The sequence below is a fragment of the Chiroxiphia lanceolata genome, chromosome 9 (genome assembly GCF_009829145.1).
Source record: "Chiroxiphia lanceolata isolate bChiLan1 chromosome 9, bChiLan1.pri, whole genome shotgun sequence".
Lineage (NCBI taxonomy): Eukaryota > Metazoa > Chordata > Aves > Passeriformes > Pipridae > Chiroxiphia > Chiroxiphia lanceolata.
Window position 1 is genome coordinate 20,007,101 of NC_045645.1, and position 16,137 is coordinate 20,023,237.

At 35.4% G+C, this 16,137-nt stretch overlaps 1 protein-coding gene across 1 annotated transcript in view; it reads right to left on the minus strand.

The window, feature by feature from the left end:
- Positions 1 to 16,137, minus strand: part of COL11A1 (collagen type XI alpha 1 chain) — a 134,178-nt gene that overhangs the window by 79,666 nt on the left and 38,375 nt on the right. Inside the window, 8 exon segments of the mRNA XM_032696726.1 lie at positions 340 to 414; positions 2,033 to 2,095; positions 2,453 to 2,494; positions 4,018 to 4,080; positions 6,638 to 6,883; positions 9,055 to 9,150; positions 9,335 to 9,487; positions 9,753 to 9,869. Of these exon segments, the coding sequence (XP_032552617.1) occupies positions 340 to 414; positions 2,033 to 2,095; positions 2,453 to 2,494; positions 4,018 to 4,080; positions 6,638 to 6,883; positions 9,055 to 9,150; positions 9,335 to 9,487; positions 9,753 to 9,869 (855 nt within the window).

The following is a 16,137-nucleotide window of genomic DNA, read 5'->3' on the forward strand; positions in this document are numbered from 1 at the left end:
ATGTCAATGAGACTTGAAAGCACACATGCCTGTTGGGAGTACAGGCTCTCTGTACAACAGCAAACTCGTTGTTTAGGACATATCATAGCAAAAAATAGTTACTATTGAAAATATAAGGAGATTTGCAGTCTGTAATTCATTCATTAGGTTCCAATCTGTCAGCCATGCAGGAGTTAAAGCATATGTTTTGTTTCAGGAAGAAAAGGCAGCATATGAACTTCAAATGCTTAGAGCATACAAGAAACTCTGTATCTCTCATTCCACAGACAAAATACTTACACATTTCTCGAAAGACACTTCCCCTTTTTGTAGGTTGGTGACCCTGCAATCATAACTTACCGGCAACATTAACATGGTACCTGGGGGACCTGCTAAACCATCAGCACCAGGAAGACCAGGGCGACCAGGTGGACCCTAAGAGAACAGAGAGATGAGAGAAAAAGGGATGAGAACGAAAAGATAACTATGTAAAATAAACCTTTTGAGTCACTTACATACTTTTGAGCCACTTACATACATTTACACTCATATAATAGTCTGAGTTGGAAAAGACCTTAAAGACCTAGTTTCAACCCCCCTGCCATGGGCAGGGACACCTTCCACTAGACCAGGTTGCTTAAAGCCCCATTCAGCCTGGCCTTGAACACTTCCAGGGACGGTGCAGCCATCTGAGCAACCTGCTCCAATGCCTCACCACCCTCACAGTCAAGAATTTCTTCCTAGCATGAATCTAAACCTGCCTTCTTTCAGTTTAAAAACATATTCCTTGTTCTATCATTATGTGTCCTTAAAAAGTCTCTCTCCATCTCTCTTGTAGCCATCTCCCTCATCCCTCTGCCTGTCTACATAGTAGAGGTACACAAGAGTGGTGTAGGGTAGGAGAATTGTTGCCTCCCTGGACTTGTTGGTCAGGCTTCTTTCAATGCAGCCAAGGATACGGTTGGTTGCAAGTGTACGTTACTGGGTCAGGTGGAGTTTCTTGTCCACCAACACCCCCAAGACCTTCTCTGCAGGACTGTTCTCAGTCCATTCTCCACTCAGCCTAATTGCTACAATTATTTATTCGTGTCATGTGTCTGTTCCATGACAGGCACACAATGTGCTTAGTCAAGAATTTCCTTATGATGAATTCAGTTGGCAGACAGTTACAAAACTAAGTACTATCAGTAGTTATTCCATTACAATGTGTTAAAATTACCATTTTATAAGTTCAAATTCCAAAATATTCAGTTAATCTGCAGGAAATAAATACTAAAGAAATGTGGATGCTGACTTACTAGCAAGGTGAAGAATTGTTGGGGTTTTAACATTATCTCATTATTCAGTGAACTGGTAGCATCTTCTCAACATCTTGTATGCATAAATACAGCGTGAAAATGCAAGACTTGTGACTAAACTATCTCTCATAAAAGACAGGAAAGTTCTTAGTAGTATATTTTCATCAAATAAATATATTTAGGCTGTTTTAAAATTGTGTTGGTTGTGGTAGTAAGGAAAGACTTATGAGAATGTATAACACTAATATAATAGCTTATATTTAAATTATTTTCATTACTGGATAGGGTTCTTATGCCATATATTACTTAATATGGCCAATACATTCTTCCAAGATCATCTAAATATTGTCCATCACCTTCAATATTCCCATGTGTATTTTGATTCTGCAGAACCTGTCTTTCTCTGTATTTGTACATATAGATGAGGCCATACTGTTTTTTTAAAACTCATTCAAATCTATACGAAATGTTTGCATCTATTACTTATTATATTTTAAAATACATCAAAACAGAGAAATATAAACAAATAGGATCTTCACTTTCCTCCTCCTCCTGTATTTACAGTACATATTTCTACCACTAAGGAAATGTTTGTCCAGATTCTCAGTTGATTTCCTTAGCTGAATGAATCAGCCTCAGTTGCACTGAAGTTTCTTAACCTATGTGCATCTATTTCAGAGCAGGATCTAACTCACTCTTATAGCAATTAGTGCAAGATATCCCATGAATACAAAGGATAATGTTTGTTGACTTACCCTTTCACCAGGGTCACCTGGAGGACCAACTGGACCTTGCAGACCTGGGGGACCTGTAAGACCCTACAGAAAATGAATGACATAATTATGCTGAATGCTTGCAGTACTTTTGAACTTTTTTCCCTTTGGAAAGTTATGATTAATATGTATTTGGATAAAATAATTTATAAGATGGTATTTTTTTTTCTTACAAAGATTCATGGTCAACATTCAAAACTTAGATATTCATGTGCACTCAGCTTGTAGTATGCAGTCACTGAAAATGCTAGAGGTGACCCTTTTTTACTCCCTTCTGAAAGTGTTAAGTCTGATATACCATTTGGGAGCTATAAGATGACAGATATTGTGTTTAACTCATGGACACAAAAGCAGAGTGGATAAATTAAATGAAATAAAGGAAATTGTGATTAATACACTTACAGCAGGTCCTCTTGGTCCCGGTGGTCCTTCAATGAGCATACCCTAGGGGTAGATGAAACACGACATTAACTTTATTGTGTCTTATAGGAAAATATAAAAAATCTTTTTATCTGAAGTACTAAAGTTAACATTTCTTAGTGTTTTGATAAACTTTTCCAGGAATCTTCTCTCTAAAGTTACTAGAATTAAAATCTGAATTGTTGTGTGGCTTTAAAAGTGAGAAAGACTTCTAGACTGAAGGGGTCTCCTAACAGTGGATTTAAAGTAATTTTTTTTAATGCTGTTGAAGAATTTGATGTGAATAACTGACTATTCCTATGTTATGGATCTTATAGCATCTCCTAGTTCCTTTTTGTGAGAGTAAATGCTAATCCAAATTCCAGGTCATGGTAAGTCCTACCATGTGATCCTCACTTGTACTAATTGGCTTTCCATAGGAAGGAGGACTGGACAAACTAGCTTGAAGTTAATTGTAGTATTATAGATCTAAACTAAATGTACCTTGCAATGGTTTAAAAAAGTCATGTATTTCATGAGCTAACACTCTTTGAGCTTCTTCACAGATCACGACTGAGATGTCACAATCTTATTTCAAACTTGTTCATTATTGTACTCCTTTAAATTTATTCATCAGTAAGTTTACCAAATTCTAATCCTGAGACAGAAATATAGAATTAAGAAGGAGCTTTTGGATCACAGAATCCAGAGGTCACAATGACATATCACAGTATTTTTTCAGACTTCAACTTAAGCTAATTTTTCCCTAGGTAATTCTGTACCAATTTTCCATGAAATAAAAACCAGATTAAACTTTAATTTCTGCTTGCATCAAATACAAATTTGAAAGCAGTTCTTGAAAATTCTAGAAGAGTAAACCACAGGCATTCAGTTTCTGCTAGATATTATAAAATCATTATTTTTGTATAATTTTTTTAATTCAGTTAAATTTTAGTTTCTAACCATTAAACATCATGCTACAGTAAAACTTAGTCCTAATGTAAAAGCCACTTAGTTACTATACTACTGTTTAAAGATGCATAAACTACTGATACATTACTGTGCTTATGACCGAGTTGTAACCTCCAAAGAAACCGTTTAATTAAACTCTTAGCAATAGGATTGCACCAGCGCAGGTTAAACATACAAGAATTTAATTAACCCTCGGAGGGACTTCCTTGTCCTTGCTGAAACCTGTAGTCATGGTGTTACCTGTGCCTATGCTGGAAGTTATCTTGATAAACTGAAAGTTATGTTGGTAGATCTGTCCAAGCTGTAGATACTAGATGGCCTGAAGAGCAGATCAACACTCTGTTTTCCTCTGCACAAGAAGATTCTCTTTCTTTTATGGAACATGTGGTTAGTACTTCCTGTGACCAAAAGAGTAGGCTGGACCAGGCCACTGTCTGTAATCACTCGATACCATCCACATTACAGGTGAGTGTTTCAGAGATCATGGATAAGGTTACTGTTATCCTATCATGAGCAACATGGTTTGATAATGATGCACCCACAGTGTACATATGTTATATAGTGCTACAGAAAAACTCACCCACATCTGTACTTACAGGTTCAATCACAGCTGGTTCTCCCTTTTGGCCTTTTTCTCCATAAGCCCCATGCCCTGTCACCTGGCCAGTAAAAACAACCCCAAAAATGAAAATAAGTAGAAGGTCTAAGGACCTGTTACAATAAAAAAACTGCAGCAACCTGTAACTGAAAGCTAAAGCTGGAATTGGTCTGTGCTATAAAATATACATCACAGGCACAAACCATATAAATAAAAAATACATGAGAAATGGAAAATGCAAAAACTGTATGCATACTTTTCAAACTACTGGATACTGTCAATTTTTACTTTTTGAATGAGATGCAATAGTGTGCATCCCATGCTTTGCATTAGGACTTTGGACTTAGAATCTAAAACTTCTGTGTGTAAGCCACAACATTGTTTCTTTTTTTATTTGATTGGAAATATTCTTGGCAATTAACAAAGATTCTTCATGGTTTTCTGAATTAAGCAAGCCTAAAGTAAGAGGGAAAGGAAGATCCCTTGGTCCAATATGGACAGTACCCTTCAAGTTCCTAATTTCATTCATTAGAAATCCACAATATGTAAAGTAGTCTGAGAAGGGGCTGTGATTGCATGGTGAAAATGGGAAAGGAGTTAAATGGCATTGTGGACATTAAATAATATGTCCCAGATACCCAGATATACCTCCTAAATACATGAATTAGCATCAACTGCCAAATTCTTTTAGGATCAGCTCTATAGGAAGTTTTGGGTTCAGGATTAAGATAACAGGAGTGCCTAAAAATAACACATGTTAATGGAAGAAACAGACAGATTGAAGTTTCAAAAAAAGAAACTTTTTTTTTTCAAACCATGAGATAACGTATTTTTCTTCAGAAGTAGCTCTCTTGATTTCTAATATATTCACTAGAAATTAAAGTTCTAGTTCTGACCAGCTGAAAATTTGAAATGCTTTTTTTTTTATTTCAGTAGAGTGATTTGACATTTACTCTAAAATAGCTGGGGATTTTAAAATGTTAAGGATAATGTTCCAGTATTTCCATATGAAATATTTTGGACTGGAAAAACAGAGGCATAATTTCCTGTGCATTTTGCAATTATTTATGAAGGCACAGATCTCACTAGTAATGATGTTTATAAACTCATCAATAGTTCATAAAAATCAAGTAGCAAGAGGTATAGACAATTATTTTTATTAGAGTAACATAAATTAGTTGTAAGGAATGACATTAGGGTCTCCATCTTTGGAGATATTGCCCCTTTTTAAAAGTTTCCAGATACTGAATACTTTCCATCTTGCCTTTTTTATCAAAGGTAGAACTTCAGTTCTTCTAAATACATCCATATGTCAAAGGAAAATGATATGATATCTCTGGTTCAGCAGATGAGAAGGCACAGGCCAGAGCCTGTGTTCTAATTCAAGATTCCTGACTCCTTCAGCTTTGTATCAAGGCATTTTAAGTTGAAATTTACACCAGGGGATAGAGTCTACACAGTCATTTGTTTAATGCAGGCACAAATGGTGCCTTATGGGCTCTTTGCTTTGCAGATAATCTGACCTTTTCTGTGTCATTCTGCCACAGTGTCCCCATCTGGGCTAGAAGGAAAAGAGTACACTTGTATCACATTGCACAGATAAGGATCATTAAAAAATACAATGACCCCAACAGGGTTTAGAAAGGAGCAGTAAAAGTAGTATGGGTTTCAAGGTTGGCAGGGAAAAGCAACCTTACAGCATTTGCTCTTACTTCTTGGATCCTTCGTAAATGTAAGTTTTGACTTTTTGAGGAGAAAATAAAGCTGATACTGAGCAAATACTGCAAACAAAATTATCTTTTTCTATTATATTCAGGGTCTTCCTGATTAAAAAATCCAAATGGGAATTTTTTTTCCTTCCAGTTTTAGCCATATTACTTTTCTTTGCAGCTTCCACAGTCTGGTAAACTGGTAAACAAGGATCTTGGCATAACTAAAGGAAAGTTAAAGCCTTGCTGTTTAGCCTGTGATTAAGTCAGGGGGAAAGACAGAGCTATAAAACTCAGAAAAAAGAGCATGATTCACAGGATCCACCATGTCATCCTATCTTTCTTTATATATACAGAGCTGTTAAATCACTTCTGCAGGATCATAAACCTGTCACCATTGACTAAGCTTATTTTCATGAAAGGATTCAGACCTTCACCTTCCCACTCATGAATCTTCTCCTTGGAAAGTAGCAAAAGCCATAGGATTCTAGACACTTACATGCATTTTAACTTCTTGGGGCAATCATATAAAAATATTAATTTTAGCACTTACACCTGCATTAGAACTTACATTCTTTCCAGCTTTAGCTCTAGTTTAGACAGATTTTTAAAACTGTTCATTTTATCATTTATTTTTTTGAATTCCACCTTTCTTTCCTTTCCCTCCCACCTTCGGCCCTCCCTTGCTCCCTTCATCAAATGAGACAAGAATCTTACATTTAATAAAAATAAAAAAGTTCAGAAGTACTGAAACAAGAGGATGGTCCTGATTCAAAGCCTATCAAAAGTGTGAATATATCTAATAGTTACCAGGAGCTCTGGATCAGGGTCTGTGCAGTTCTGAGACTGTATAATTACAAAGTAATTGCCAAATTAAATTAATCTGCATTATGCCTCCAATCAACTTACGCTTGTTTCTGTGATATCGGTCTCTGCAGGAACACCTGGACCAAACTCCTCATTAGTGGAATCAGTTGGTTTCTCTTCATATTCTTTATATTCATAAAAATCATATTCGCCTAAATCTCCATCTACCAGCAGATCAGATTCACTGAGGTCTACTCCTCTGCTTCCATATTCAGTTGCCTCAGTTTTTTTATCATAATCCTCTCCAGTTATGTATTCTTCAGCAAACACTTCTTCAACAGGATTTTGCTATTCGTATCAGTAGCAAAGATTTGGAAATAGGAGGAATATGTGGGTTATTGTTAGTAAAGCAATGTAAGCATACGCTGATCCACCATGATGACTTGTCAAAAGAAGAAAGAACAGTAGAACTACAGCATATTGTCTTTTAATTAGAGTCTGAAGGAATGGAAGTGCAGCCTTTCAGAGTAATTAAAAGATCTTTGTATAAGTAGTACAAAGAAGTAATGTTTTCATAGGCTTTGGCTTTTTATTTCCAAAACCACTGAATTCAATATATTCAGTACTATGTGTACTGTTTGCTTAATGTTACTTTAGTGCCAAATATAGCTAAATTTCCCTGCTTGGTTTCACACTTACAAGCATTTGAATGAATGAAAATATGCAATGAGCAACGAATAAATTCAGGTCTTTTCACAATAGCAATGTGGAGGAAGTGCAAGAATCACTTTAGTTAAGCCCAGCCTTTTTCATTATTTTATGGCTATAAATACCGCTGCTGAGATTAAACTTCTTTTCTCTTATTAATGATTTTACAGTTTACTTATCAATAAAAGTCCTGGTTCATATGTGTCATGGTAATTTACATACTTTTTGGTCTAAGTCAAGTACCACATGCAAAAATCACATTAATTTTAACATTTCTGGAAACTAAGTTTTCATCTTAAGAGTATGTAAACTGTCAAACCAAGCAACCAACTTAAAAGCACTAAAGCAGTTTAAAAGAATGCTATATTTGAGATGTACAAAACCATTTGTGAAATAAAAGAGGATTGCTTTATTCTATTATAGAGGTCTCTTGAAAGGATAATTTTGAAAGAAATCAAATTTCAGATATTGCTAATATGATATGGATATTCTAAATTATCAGACAATATGAACTTGTACGGTCTTAAAAATATTAAGAAGCTACTCACCATACAGAGTAATTAAAAAATCTTGATTTAATCATGATATTGAAACATACTGCAATTAAAATAGGCCAGATTGTGATTTAACAATTGCCTAATCCCATTACCTACAGGAGCATGACTTTTGCCTTACAGCCAGAGTAACCGCAGATCTGAACCAAATCTAAACTAAACTTTTATGCAGAACAGCTCTCACCAAGGAGAGCATTTAGCACTTTCCATCTACCTCATTACACCTCTACAATTGTAAAACTGGCTTATAAATGCCCAAGAAACTGAATTTTCAGATATACCTCTGTCAAACAACTTGTGAGAAGCAAACATGAGATTTCACACAAGAATTCTTTACAGTAGCATGAGTAAAACATACCTTAATTCACCTTCACGTTTCAAGATTTATAGGACAGAAACCAGAAAAACAAATGGGGCCTCTTTTCGAATATACAGGGGAAGTGGGGGAGGGGGAGTTTTGTACATCTTTTAAGCAACATATCTTAATTTTGAAAGGAAAAGGTAAAAGAAAAATGAAAACAATATTTTTTACAATCAGCCGTCATTTTTCTAACACTAGCATTAATTAATTTGTGGACATATTAATCAACATTGGTTTAGGTGTAGTAATTTTAACAAAATAATGTTTAGGTTTATCATTGTGGCTTTTGAAAAATGTCTTTTCTAACACAAGTAAAAATAATAATTTTATCTTTTTGACAGTTCAAAATATAATGTTTCTTTTGACTAGAACAAATGAAAAGCTAATAATTTGGTTTTGTTAGCTGAAGAACTGTGAAAAGCAAATGATGGCTCCTGACTCAACTTCCTTATGCTGCTATGGTTACAGCAACTCTTTGTCTTGTGTTAGGTTCATTTTATGCTGCACCTTTAGAATTAAAGGAAAAACTAGAGACCTCACTTCCTATTAGATCAGGAGGACTATGTCTAGTATCTAATCTGGTTTATGCTAGACATAGCTCCATTCACATCCACACTGAATGCAACAACCCTACATTCCCACAGCACATATCACTGAATGATTTCCAGAATCATGAACTCTGCAATCTGAAGATTCAGCACATCTCTACAGAATTAAAGGGAGTTCTGCCCAAGAAAACAGTACTTTCTGACATTGGCTGAGAAAGCATAAAACCACATTAACTGCTGTTATAGTATGTATCTTTTGCATAGACATTCATCTTTTTAAAATGTGTTTCTACTTTTTTGATCACCAGCACCTGGTGGGACAAGTATTTTCTCGGGAGCCCTTATTACCTCATTTGCTTCAGTAGTTCTGGAGGGAGCTTCTGTCTGGGGCCCATAGTCACTTTCAGCTATGCTGTACTCTTGAAAGCCATCAACAACATTCGCCTAGTATTAAAGAAAAGTAAATTATTTTAAAAAATCATGTATGAAAAGTTCAAGATGTATCACTTTTATTCAGGTTATGGTATTAGCCAGATGTATTCATCTAGTGGGGTTAGGTAAATTTTTTCTTATTATCAGAGATCTTCCAGTCTTGGCCTGGGAAAGATCTTGATTATTTCTTGGCTACCTTTACCCCTAGTTTGTCTTTTGTTGCTGCTTGATAACTTTTCTTCTTCTTGGATGCATATTTTTCAGTTTTTTTTGTTGTGGCCTTTTGGGGTTTGTCCTTTGAACTAGCGGCCACTGTCCTCTTCTTCTTTTTGGCCATGGCTTTCTTTTTCTGCAAACGTTATGAAAGACGGAATGGAAAAACATAAATAAAATGAAAAGAAAATTGAGATAGCATGAATGAAAGAAGGGTAACCAAACGCGAGATGAATGCTGTCAGCCCTGAGACCTTCCATCTCTAACTGAAAGCAAGTGCTACAGAGTAAAGGAATGAGTGAAAGGAAAACATTAGGTTTATATACAGAAGACACAAATTGACAAACCATGTGGTAGGGGACAGCTGGACACCACACAACAAACAGATCAGATTCTGTTACCTCTGTTTGTGCTACTGTCTCTTCAAACAGTGGGAGTCCCTCTGTTACAGAATCAGTTTCTTTATAATCTGCATCCCCATACTCATAGTCATATTCGATAAAATCTTCTGGTGTGTACTACATTGTAAATGGAAAAATATCAGGCATTCCTATGTTAGTGGTAGCATACTAGATTAGCAATACTGGAAAGCATCTTAACCTTTACTTAGGAGTAAAGTTTAACAAAATTAAGTTAGTATGAACAATTCAATACAATTATTCATTTGGAGGGAAAAAATACAATTTCTTATTTCTTTCTAAGCACAATACAAAAGTAATAAAAAAGTAAGTAGTAGTGCCAGGAAAAAACTTCTCTTTTATTGGACTGCAAAGAAGAATCAACTATAATTTTGATTACTGGGAGCACCAAGAGATCTTAATGAAATCATACATTTATTTAATCTTTAAATTTCAAATAATGCCTCTTTCTACCTGTACTCTTTTACTTGTATTTTTTTCAGGTGACCAAAAGAGCAGAGATGTCAATATCTGACATGAATAGGGTAAATAATTTCAGATACAGGAAAGAAGCCACAATTCACAAATAAATATGACTATCCTCCTGTTGTTTGTTGTAGAGTTCTGAAAACCAGGGTGGCTCCACGGTACACATTGTCTGAGCAAATGCCTCACTGGTATAATTTCATTTCAGATTCAACTTCTGCAGACTGCTCCACAGCTCTGCATCTGTAATAACTAGTATCAAATGAAGATTTGGCACACAAAACTTTTATAAGAGAAAATAGCTTTAGAATTGGCTTGTGTAATGTTGTGAACATAACCTAGGGCACCAGAAACTCCTGAGCTGTACTCGTGGCTGTGCTATGAAGATACTGGTCTCGATGTTATGTGCACCAAGGACTACTCATCACAGTTGAGAAGAAAGGGCCACTTCAAACAACCTTACGCTTGAAGCTACAGGAACTGATTAGTCTGGTAAATTAAAGCAGTCTCCTGGTTGCTACTGGTTCACTTCATGTGTCCAGGGATTCAAAAGAAGGTGGAGTTGTGGCCAGAGTCTGGATAAGTGTTTGCTTTCCCTTGTTTAGGAAGAAATACTCTAATGTGCCTCATGTGAACTAGCCACTTCTGAAATCTCCTCTCTCCTGTTACAAGTCAGCATCATTGTCTGTAAAATGAAGACAATATCTGTTTGTTTCATTAGATTGATGAATTAGTACATTACACTTCCAAATGGTCTGAGGATTCATAGAAGCCATCATCATCAGAAAGAGACTGGCATTTTAGAAGAAATTACAAATGAAACCAAAACAGATCTCCATATTCCAAAATATATTCTACCATGTGACCAAAGCACTGGTTTAACTGTTTTCTCTAGCAATGCTTTTTGACAAAATTCTTTTCCTTATGATTGTAGTGCACAGAATTTGATTCCCTCAGCAATTATAAGACTAACACTGAAAGGCCTTAATCGCTTAAAAATCCCTCTCCATGGGTTTCTGTTACTTCACTTGTGTGGCTCCTCAGAGGCTCACTATGATAAGCTTTATTTAAAAAAGAAGGTACGGATTTTTTTTTCAGAAGTCAGACACTTTTTGCTTGATTGTCCTTTTGATTATTTCTACCCATGCACATATAAATTGGTTAGTTATGAGATACGATAAACACAAAGAAAGGATGTAACATGTTCTGGTACTTGTTCAAAACTATACTGCACATTAATAAGAGCATTTCAAATTACATTTAAATAACAAAACATCATTTTAGGTGGAGAATATTCTCTTTGGGAAGTATATGGACACTTTGTCATATAATTAATCAATGCTTTGTTTTCATCAGTGGCATCTCTGGCATTACCGAGGTAAGTTGATACTATTTATACTTTTCAAAATCAGCAGCATTTTAGACTTAAACATGGTAAGTAATATATGATTACTCTCTTCTTGTTCAGCAAATTATTATTCAGTGCTAACTCCAGTGAAGTCAAAGAAACATGTTTGACTTATAAATAGTATTGTCCAAGGGCCTCACGTGCAGTGATGATATATTTGTACAGTTCTGTCAATATATAAAAACATGTTTTCGGCTTGTACAGTTCTGGAAATGCAACTCAAAACAGCTTGTTTCTAATGAAGAATGCCAGTGCCATCCAAAAAAGAAAACACAATGGTAAGTTTCTAGGAAACCATACACAGACACATAAAGGAATCAAAGAAGGAACCACATGGATAAAACCAGACTTTTAAAAATAGTTACTGAATAGCATTGAAATTGTGGTATGTCTTTGAGAATTACAAAAATGTATGCAAATGCATAAAATCTGATTCATTTATCTTCTCTAAAGAAGTCCATGCAAACTAGATTTATTTATGAAAAAAAACTCTCTATATTCAGTTATTCCACCCTAATAGCGATAACCCATTACACAATTCTAAGTGCTTCCTCAGCCAAACCACATGAATCAAACACTCTGCTACGCAATTTTTATTGGTACCAAAACAACAGACACTACCTATGTTTAATAATAACCAATATCTTAAGGGGTAAGTGGAGGAACATTTTGAAGAGAATTACTGTCTCATTAGCCAGATTTAAATTTAAATATACTGCTAGGAGTTTGTTTTAATAACTTTCAGACACATAGATTCCTTTTTAGTAAGCATTGTAGACCTATTCAGAAACTGTAAGTGTTCATTCTAGCAGTCACTTTGACCAATTAACAATTTAAATATAGCTCTGTGCTGCTCAGGATTATAACTGTTTTGCAAATCTCAGTAGTATGGCTTCTCTCATGGTAAGCTGAATGGCTGTGCTGAATTGTGCCAACTATGTGACTAATAAAAATTGCAACAGTGGGTTACAAATAGCTCTTCAGAGGCCATAAACTAAACAGAAATGTTGACTGGGGAAAAAAAAAGAAAAGAAAGGAAAAATATCTGTGTCAATGTTGGTATTAAAATGTTAGTATTAAAAAAGAAAGTGGTGAATAAATTGATATTTATGCTAAGAGGCTTAGTTTAAAAAGTCAGACATTTACGAATGAGAACTAGAAAACATACAAACCAGTGCAAATATGTGGACAGATCTATTACATCATGCATAATCATACAGAAAATACTTTTGGGTGTTGTGCCTCACTCATTTCTGTTAAAGACAGTGAAACTTTCTTAACATATGCAAAATGTGATCAAAGTGGTTGCACTGATATTCAGGCACACAGACAGAAAGAACATGGATGAGTGAGAAGTGGGGAATGACAGTTTCCACGCTGGTTTCAGATTACAGCCAAGCAAGCAGGTAAAGATCCTCCATTTTAAGAGCACAGTATCTGAGGGGTATTATGAAAATTCTTGAATTTACAAGCTCAGACATGTGGTCACCTTGCTGAAACCATATTCAAGTAGTTTCTAAATCACAGTACTTTGCAGTCCTGCCAATACAAGGAGGAAAAGTGAAAATATGCAGTAGTTCTAAACTTTCTATAAGATAAATCTTATTCTTAGCAATCCTTCCTTTCCAGACATTTCCTTCTGAAAGATCAGCAACCCTTATCTTTCACACCAGCTAATAGACTAAGAGTATGTTTTGTACTGTACTGCACTGCATGGGTCCTGTTGCAAATAGTGAAATACAGATGCAAAATCGTCCAGGTGTATTTCCTGAGGCACAATGTGTCCAGATAGAGGAATGCATCTCTACATCCCTAACTGGTGTAAAGATATACTTTAGAAAGATGATTTACTCACAGCATGAGTTTATTAACTCCACCTGATGAAGGCTATTCCCTGTTTTTAAGATGAGACAACAGAACTATTTGAAGGACTGGTCAGTTCAATGAGTTAAATTTACAAATACCAGGGACAGGTTTAATGGCTTTAGTCACCTGCTGTGAAGCTGGCAACTCACACTTACCCTTCCATTGACAGTCAAGACTGGATTTGTGGCACATATCCCTTCTTTTTCTGGAGCTACACAACCACAAGGTCACCTTTATCAGATAACCAGAGAGAGGGGTATGATCTATTCAGTTTGAGGCCTCAATAAAGCTTGAGAAAAGTGTCTTTACATTTTGGATGCTACTATTTCTGAGTGTAAAACCCAGGCCCTGCTATTAGTTCACAGAATTTGGGGAGTTCACAGAAATCTGTCATGGTTGGACTGCTAATCAAAGAAAAGACAATAAGTAGACTCTTGAATATATAAGAGAAATCATCTAGAATTTCTACATTAATTAATGCAAATGAAAAAGTAACTTCTGCCACTTTCAGAATTTAATCAAGACTACTAACTCTAGTAAGAAATCAAAGCATGGAATGAAAGCAAGTATGACAGGATGACGAGTATAGTTGAAGAGAGTGTAATTTGGTTTTTTAGCTCTATACCAAAGATATTACTGGCCAGGAATGAAGCCAGAGAATCAAGAAGCTGGAATGGGATTTAAAGGAGCATTCGGCTTGTGGATCATTCTGATGATCCTCCTATGAACACTGACATAGCCAAGTGTAAAATATACCTACCACAGATGTGCATTTTTACTTCAATCCTGCTCCAGAGATCTGCCTATGAAAGTCTACCTAAACCCTAATACTGCAATATAATGGAATAGTTACAGATCTGAGAAATCAGGGATAGAAAGCTCTGTTGTTAGCACCAAGTGCTCACAGTTATAGCAAAATATATATACTGCATTAACTTTCACAGTGGTTTCACATGAATATCAAAAATTATATCTTCAATAGGTGGAACTTGGTGAAAGACTTTAGCTCAGAGATGTCAGGTAACACACACTTCAAATGTGATGCAATTTTCTTCCTCTTGCTCTTCTTTCTGCTATTGTAAGACCAGCAATAGTTACTGAACAGCCATTCTTGTAATGAATATTGCATATGACTGTTTTCTTACAAATGAAAGGAAGAATAAAACCTGCTGCTTCTTGATGGGACAAAATGTTTCCATTATGACCTCATGCTTTCTTTACCAGAGTGATTATATTACACTACCAGATCATCATGTAATTCCAATTAAAGAGACGAACTGTTTTCTTCATCAGATGTATTTTAGAAGCAGAGGATCAGCAGGATGCAAGGCCTATATTTCAACTGTTAAATGACTTAAATATTCTGAAGGAAACTTGACTTTGAAAACCAATTCTTCTGCTATCCATACTCTAAAAACCTAACCTCCTATTCCTAAATGTAGATTTTAGCAATATTTGCTTTATATTTCCAAATTAAAAGAATTAATAATATAAAGAACTGTCATAAGCCCAATTTTTCCACTGCCCAAAGATTATGCTAAATCATCTAGCAAACTAAAGAGGCAAAGATGACTTTGAAACATTCTAGGCTCACTAAGACATTACAAAATGCAATAATATAAAGGATGCTAAGCACGATGAGAGTTTTGAAAATCAGCTGCAGTAATATAAATAAATAAATGATAGAAAATGTCAATCTTAGGGCAGAATAAAAGTTAAAAGAACTGGATGGCCTCTTCTACCACATAGTCCTTATATTGTTCATAAAAGTGATAAAAGAAAGGCGATAAAAGGAGATAAGAACAAAATGTTCAGTTTCCAAAGACAGTCTGTGTCAAAAGAAGAATAAGACTCTTAAGGTTCTTTATTATGTTAATTCCTTAAATAAAAAGTCTATATATCCATAGAAAGAGAGTTAGGAAGATCACTACTTTAAATATCTGGTAAGTTAGCTAACTGCAGTTCTAAAGATGACATAATTAGCTTTCCATATTTATCCAAAAAGTAGTATTTCTGCTCAGTCAAACACCTGAAAGAACACTAATTAACATGTTCTGAAAGGATGCCTGAAGCCTCCAAGTCAACATATTTGGGAGCCATTTGCACCTTTACTTTACCAAGCTCATTTCATTAAAGGAAAACATTTTAGGTCTTCAAGTAATCCATTAGTTTGGGACAGATCCAAAATAAATGAAGCCAAATTCCTTTGTGGAGCAATTTCTTCAGCAGAAGTCAGATGGTGTGATTCACCGGGTTGCAGAATAATCTTCCAAGAGAAGATCTGAAAGCCTGATAGCTGGGTCCTTTGAAAACTAGACCTGATGACACTCAAGAAAATATACTGCCCAGCATCGAGGACAATGAAGACTGGTTAGGTCTTTCTCAGTTCTAATTTCTGTGAGCTGGCCAAGCATATGTGATTGAACTGGAGAAGAATTTAGTACATTTCCATTTATAGTAGAAAGGGGGTTGAAAACAAGACAAAGTCCAGACTGTTCACAAGGTATTTATAAGAAAAGCATGGGTGCGCGTCTTCCTTAAGTAATCTTGATAGTTCTAAAGCACAATTCAGACCCATTCTTGAAACCTAATTATATATTCAACATGAAAAAATGATTACTGAACTTC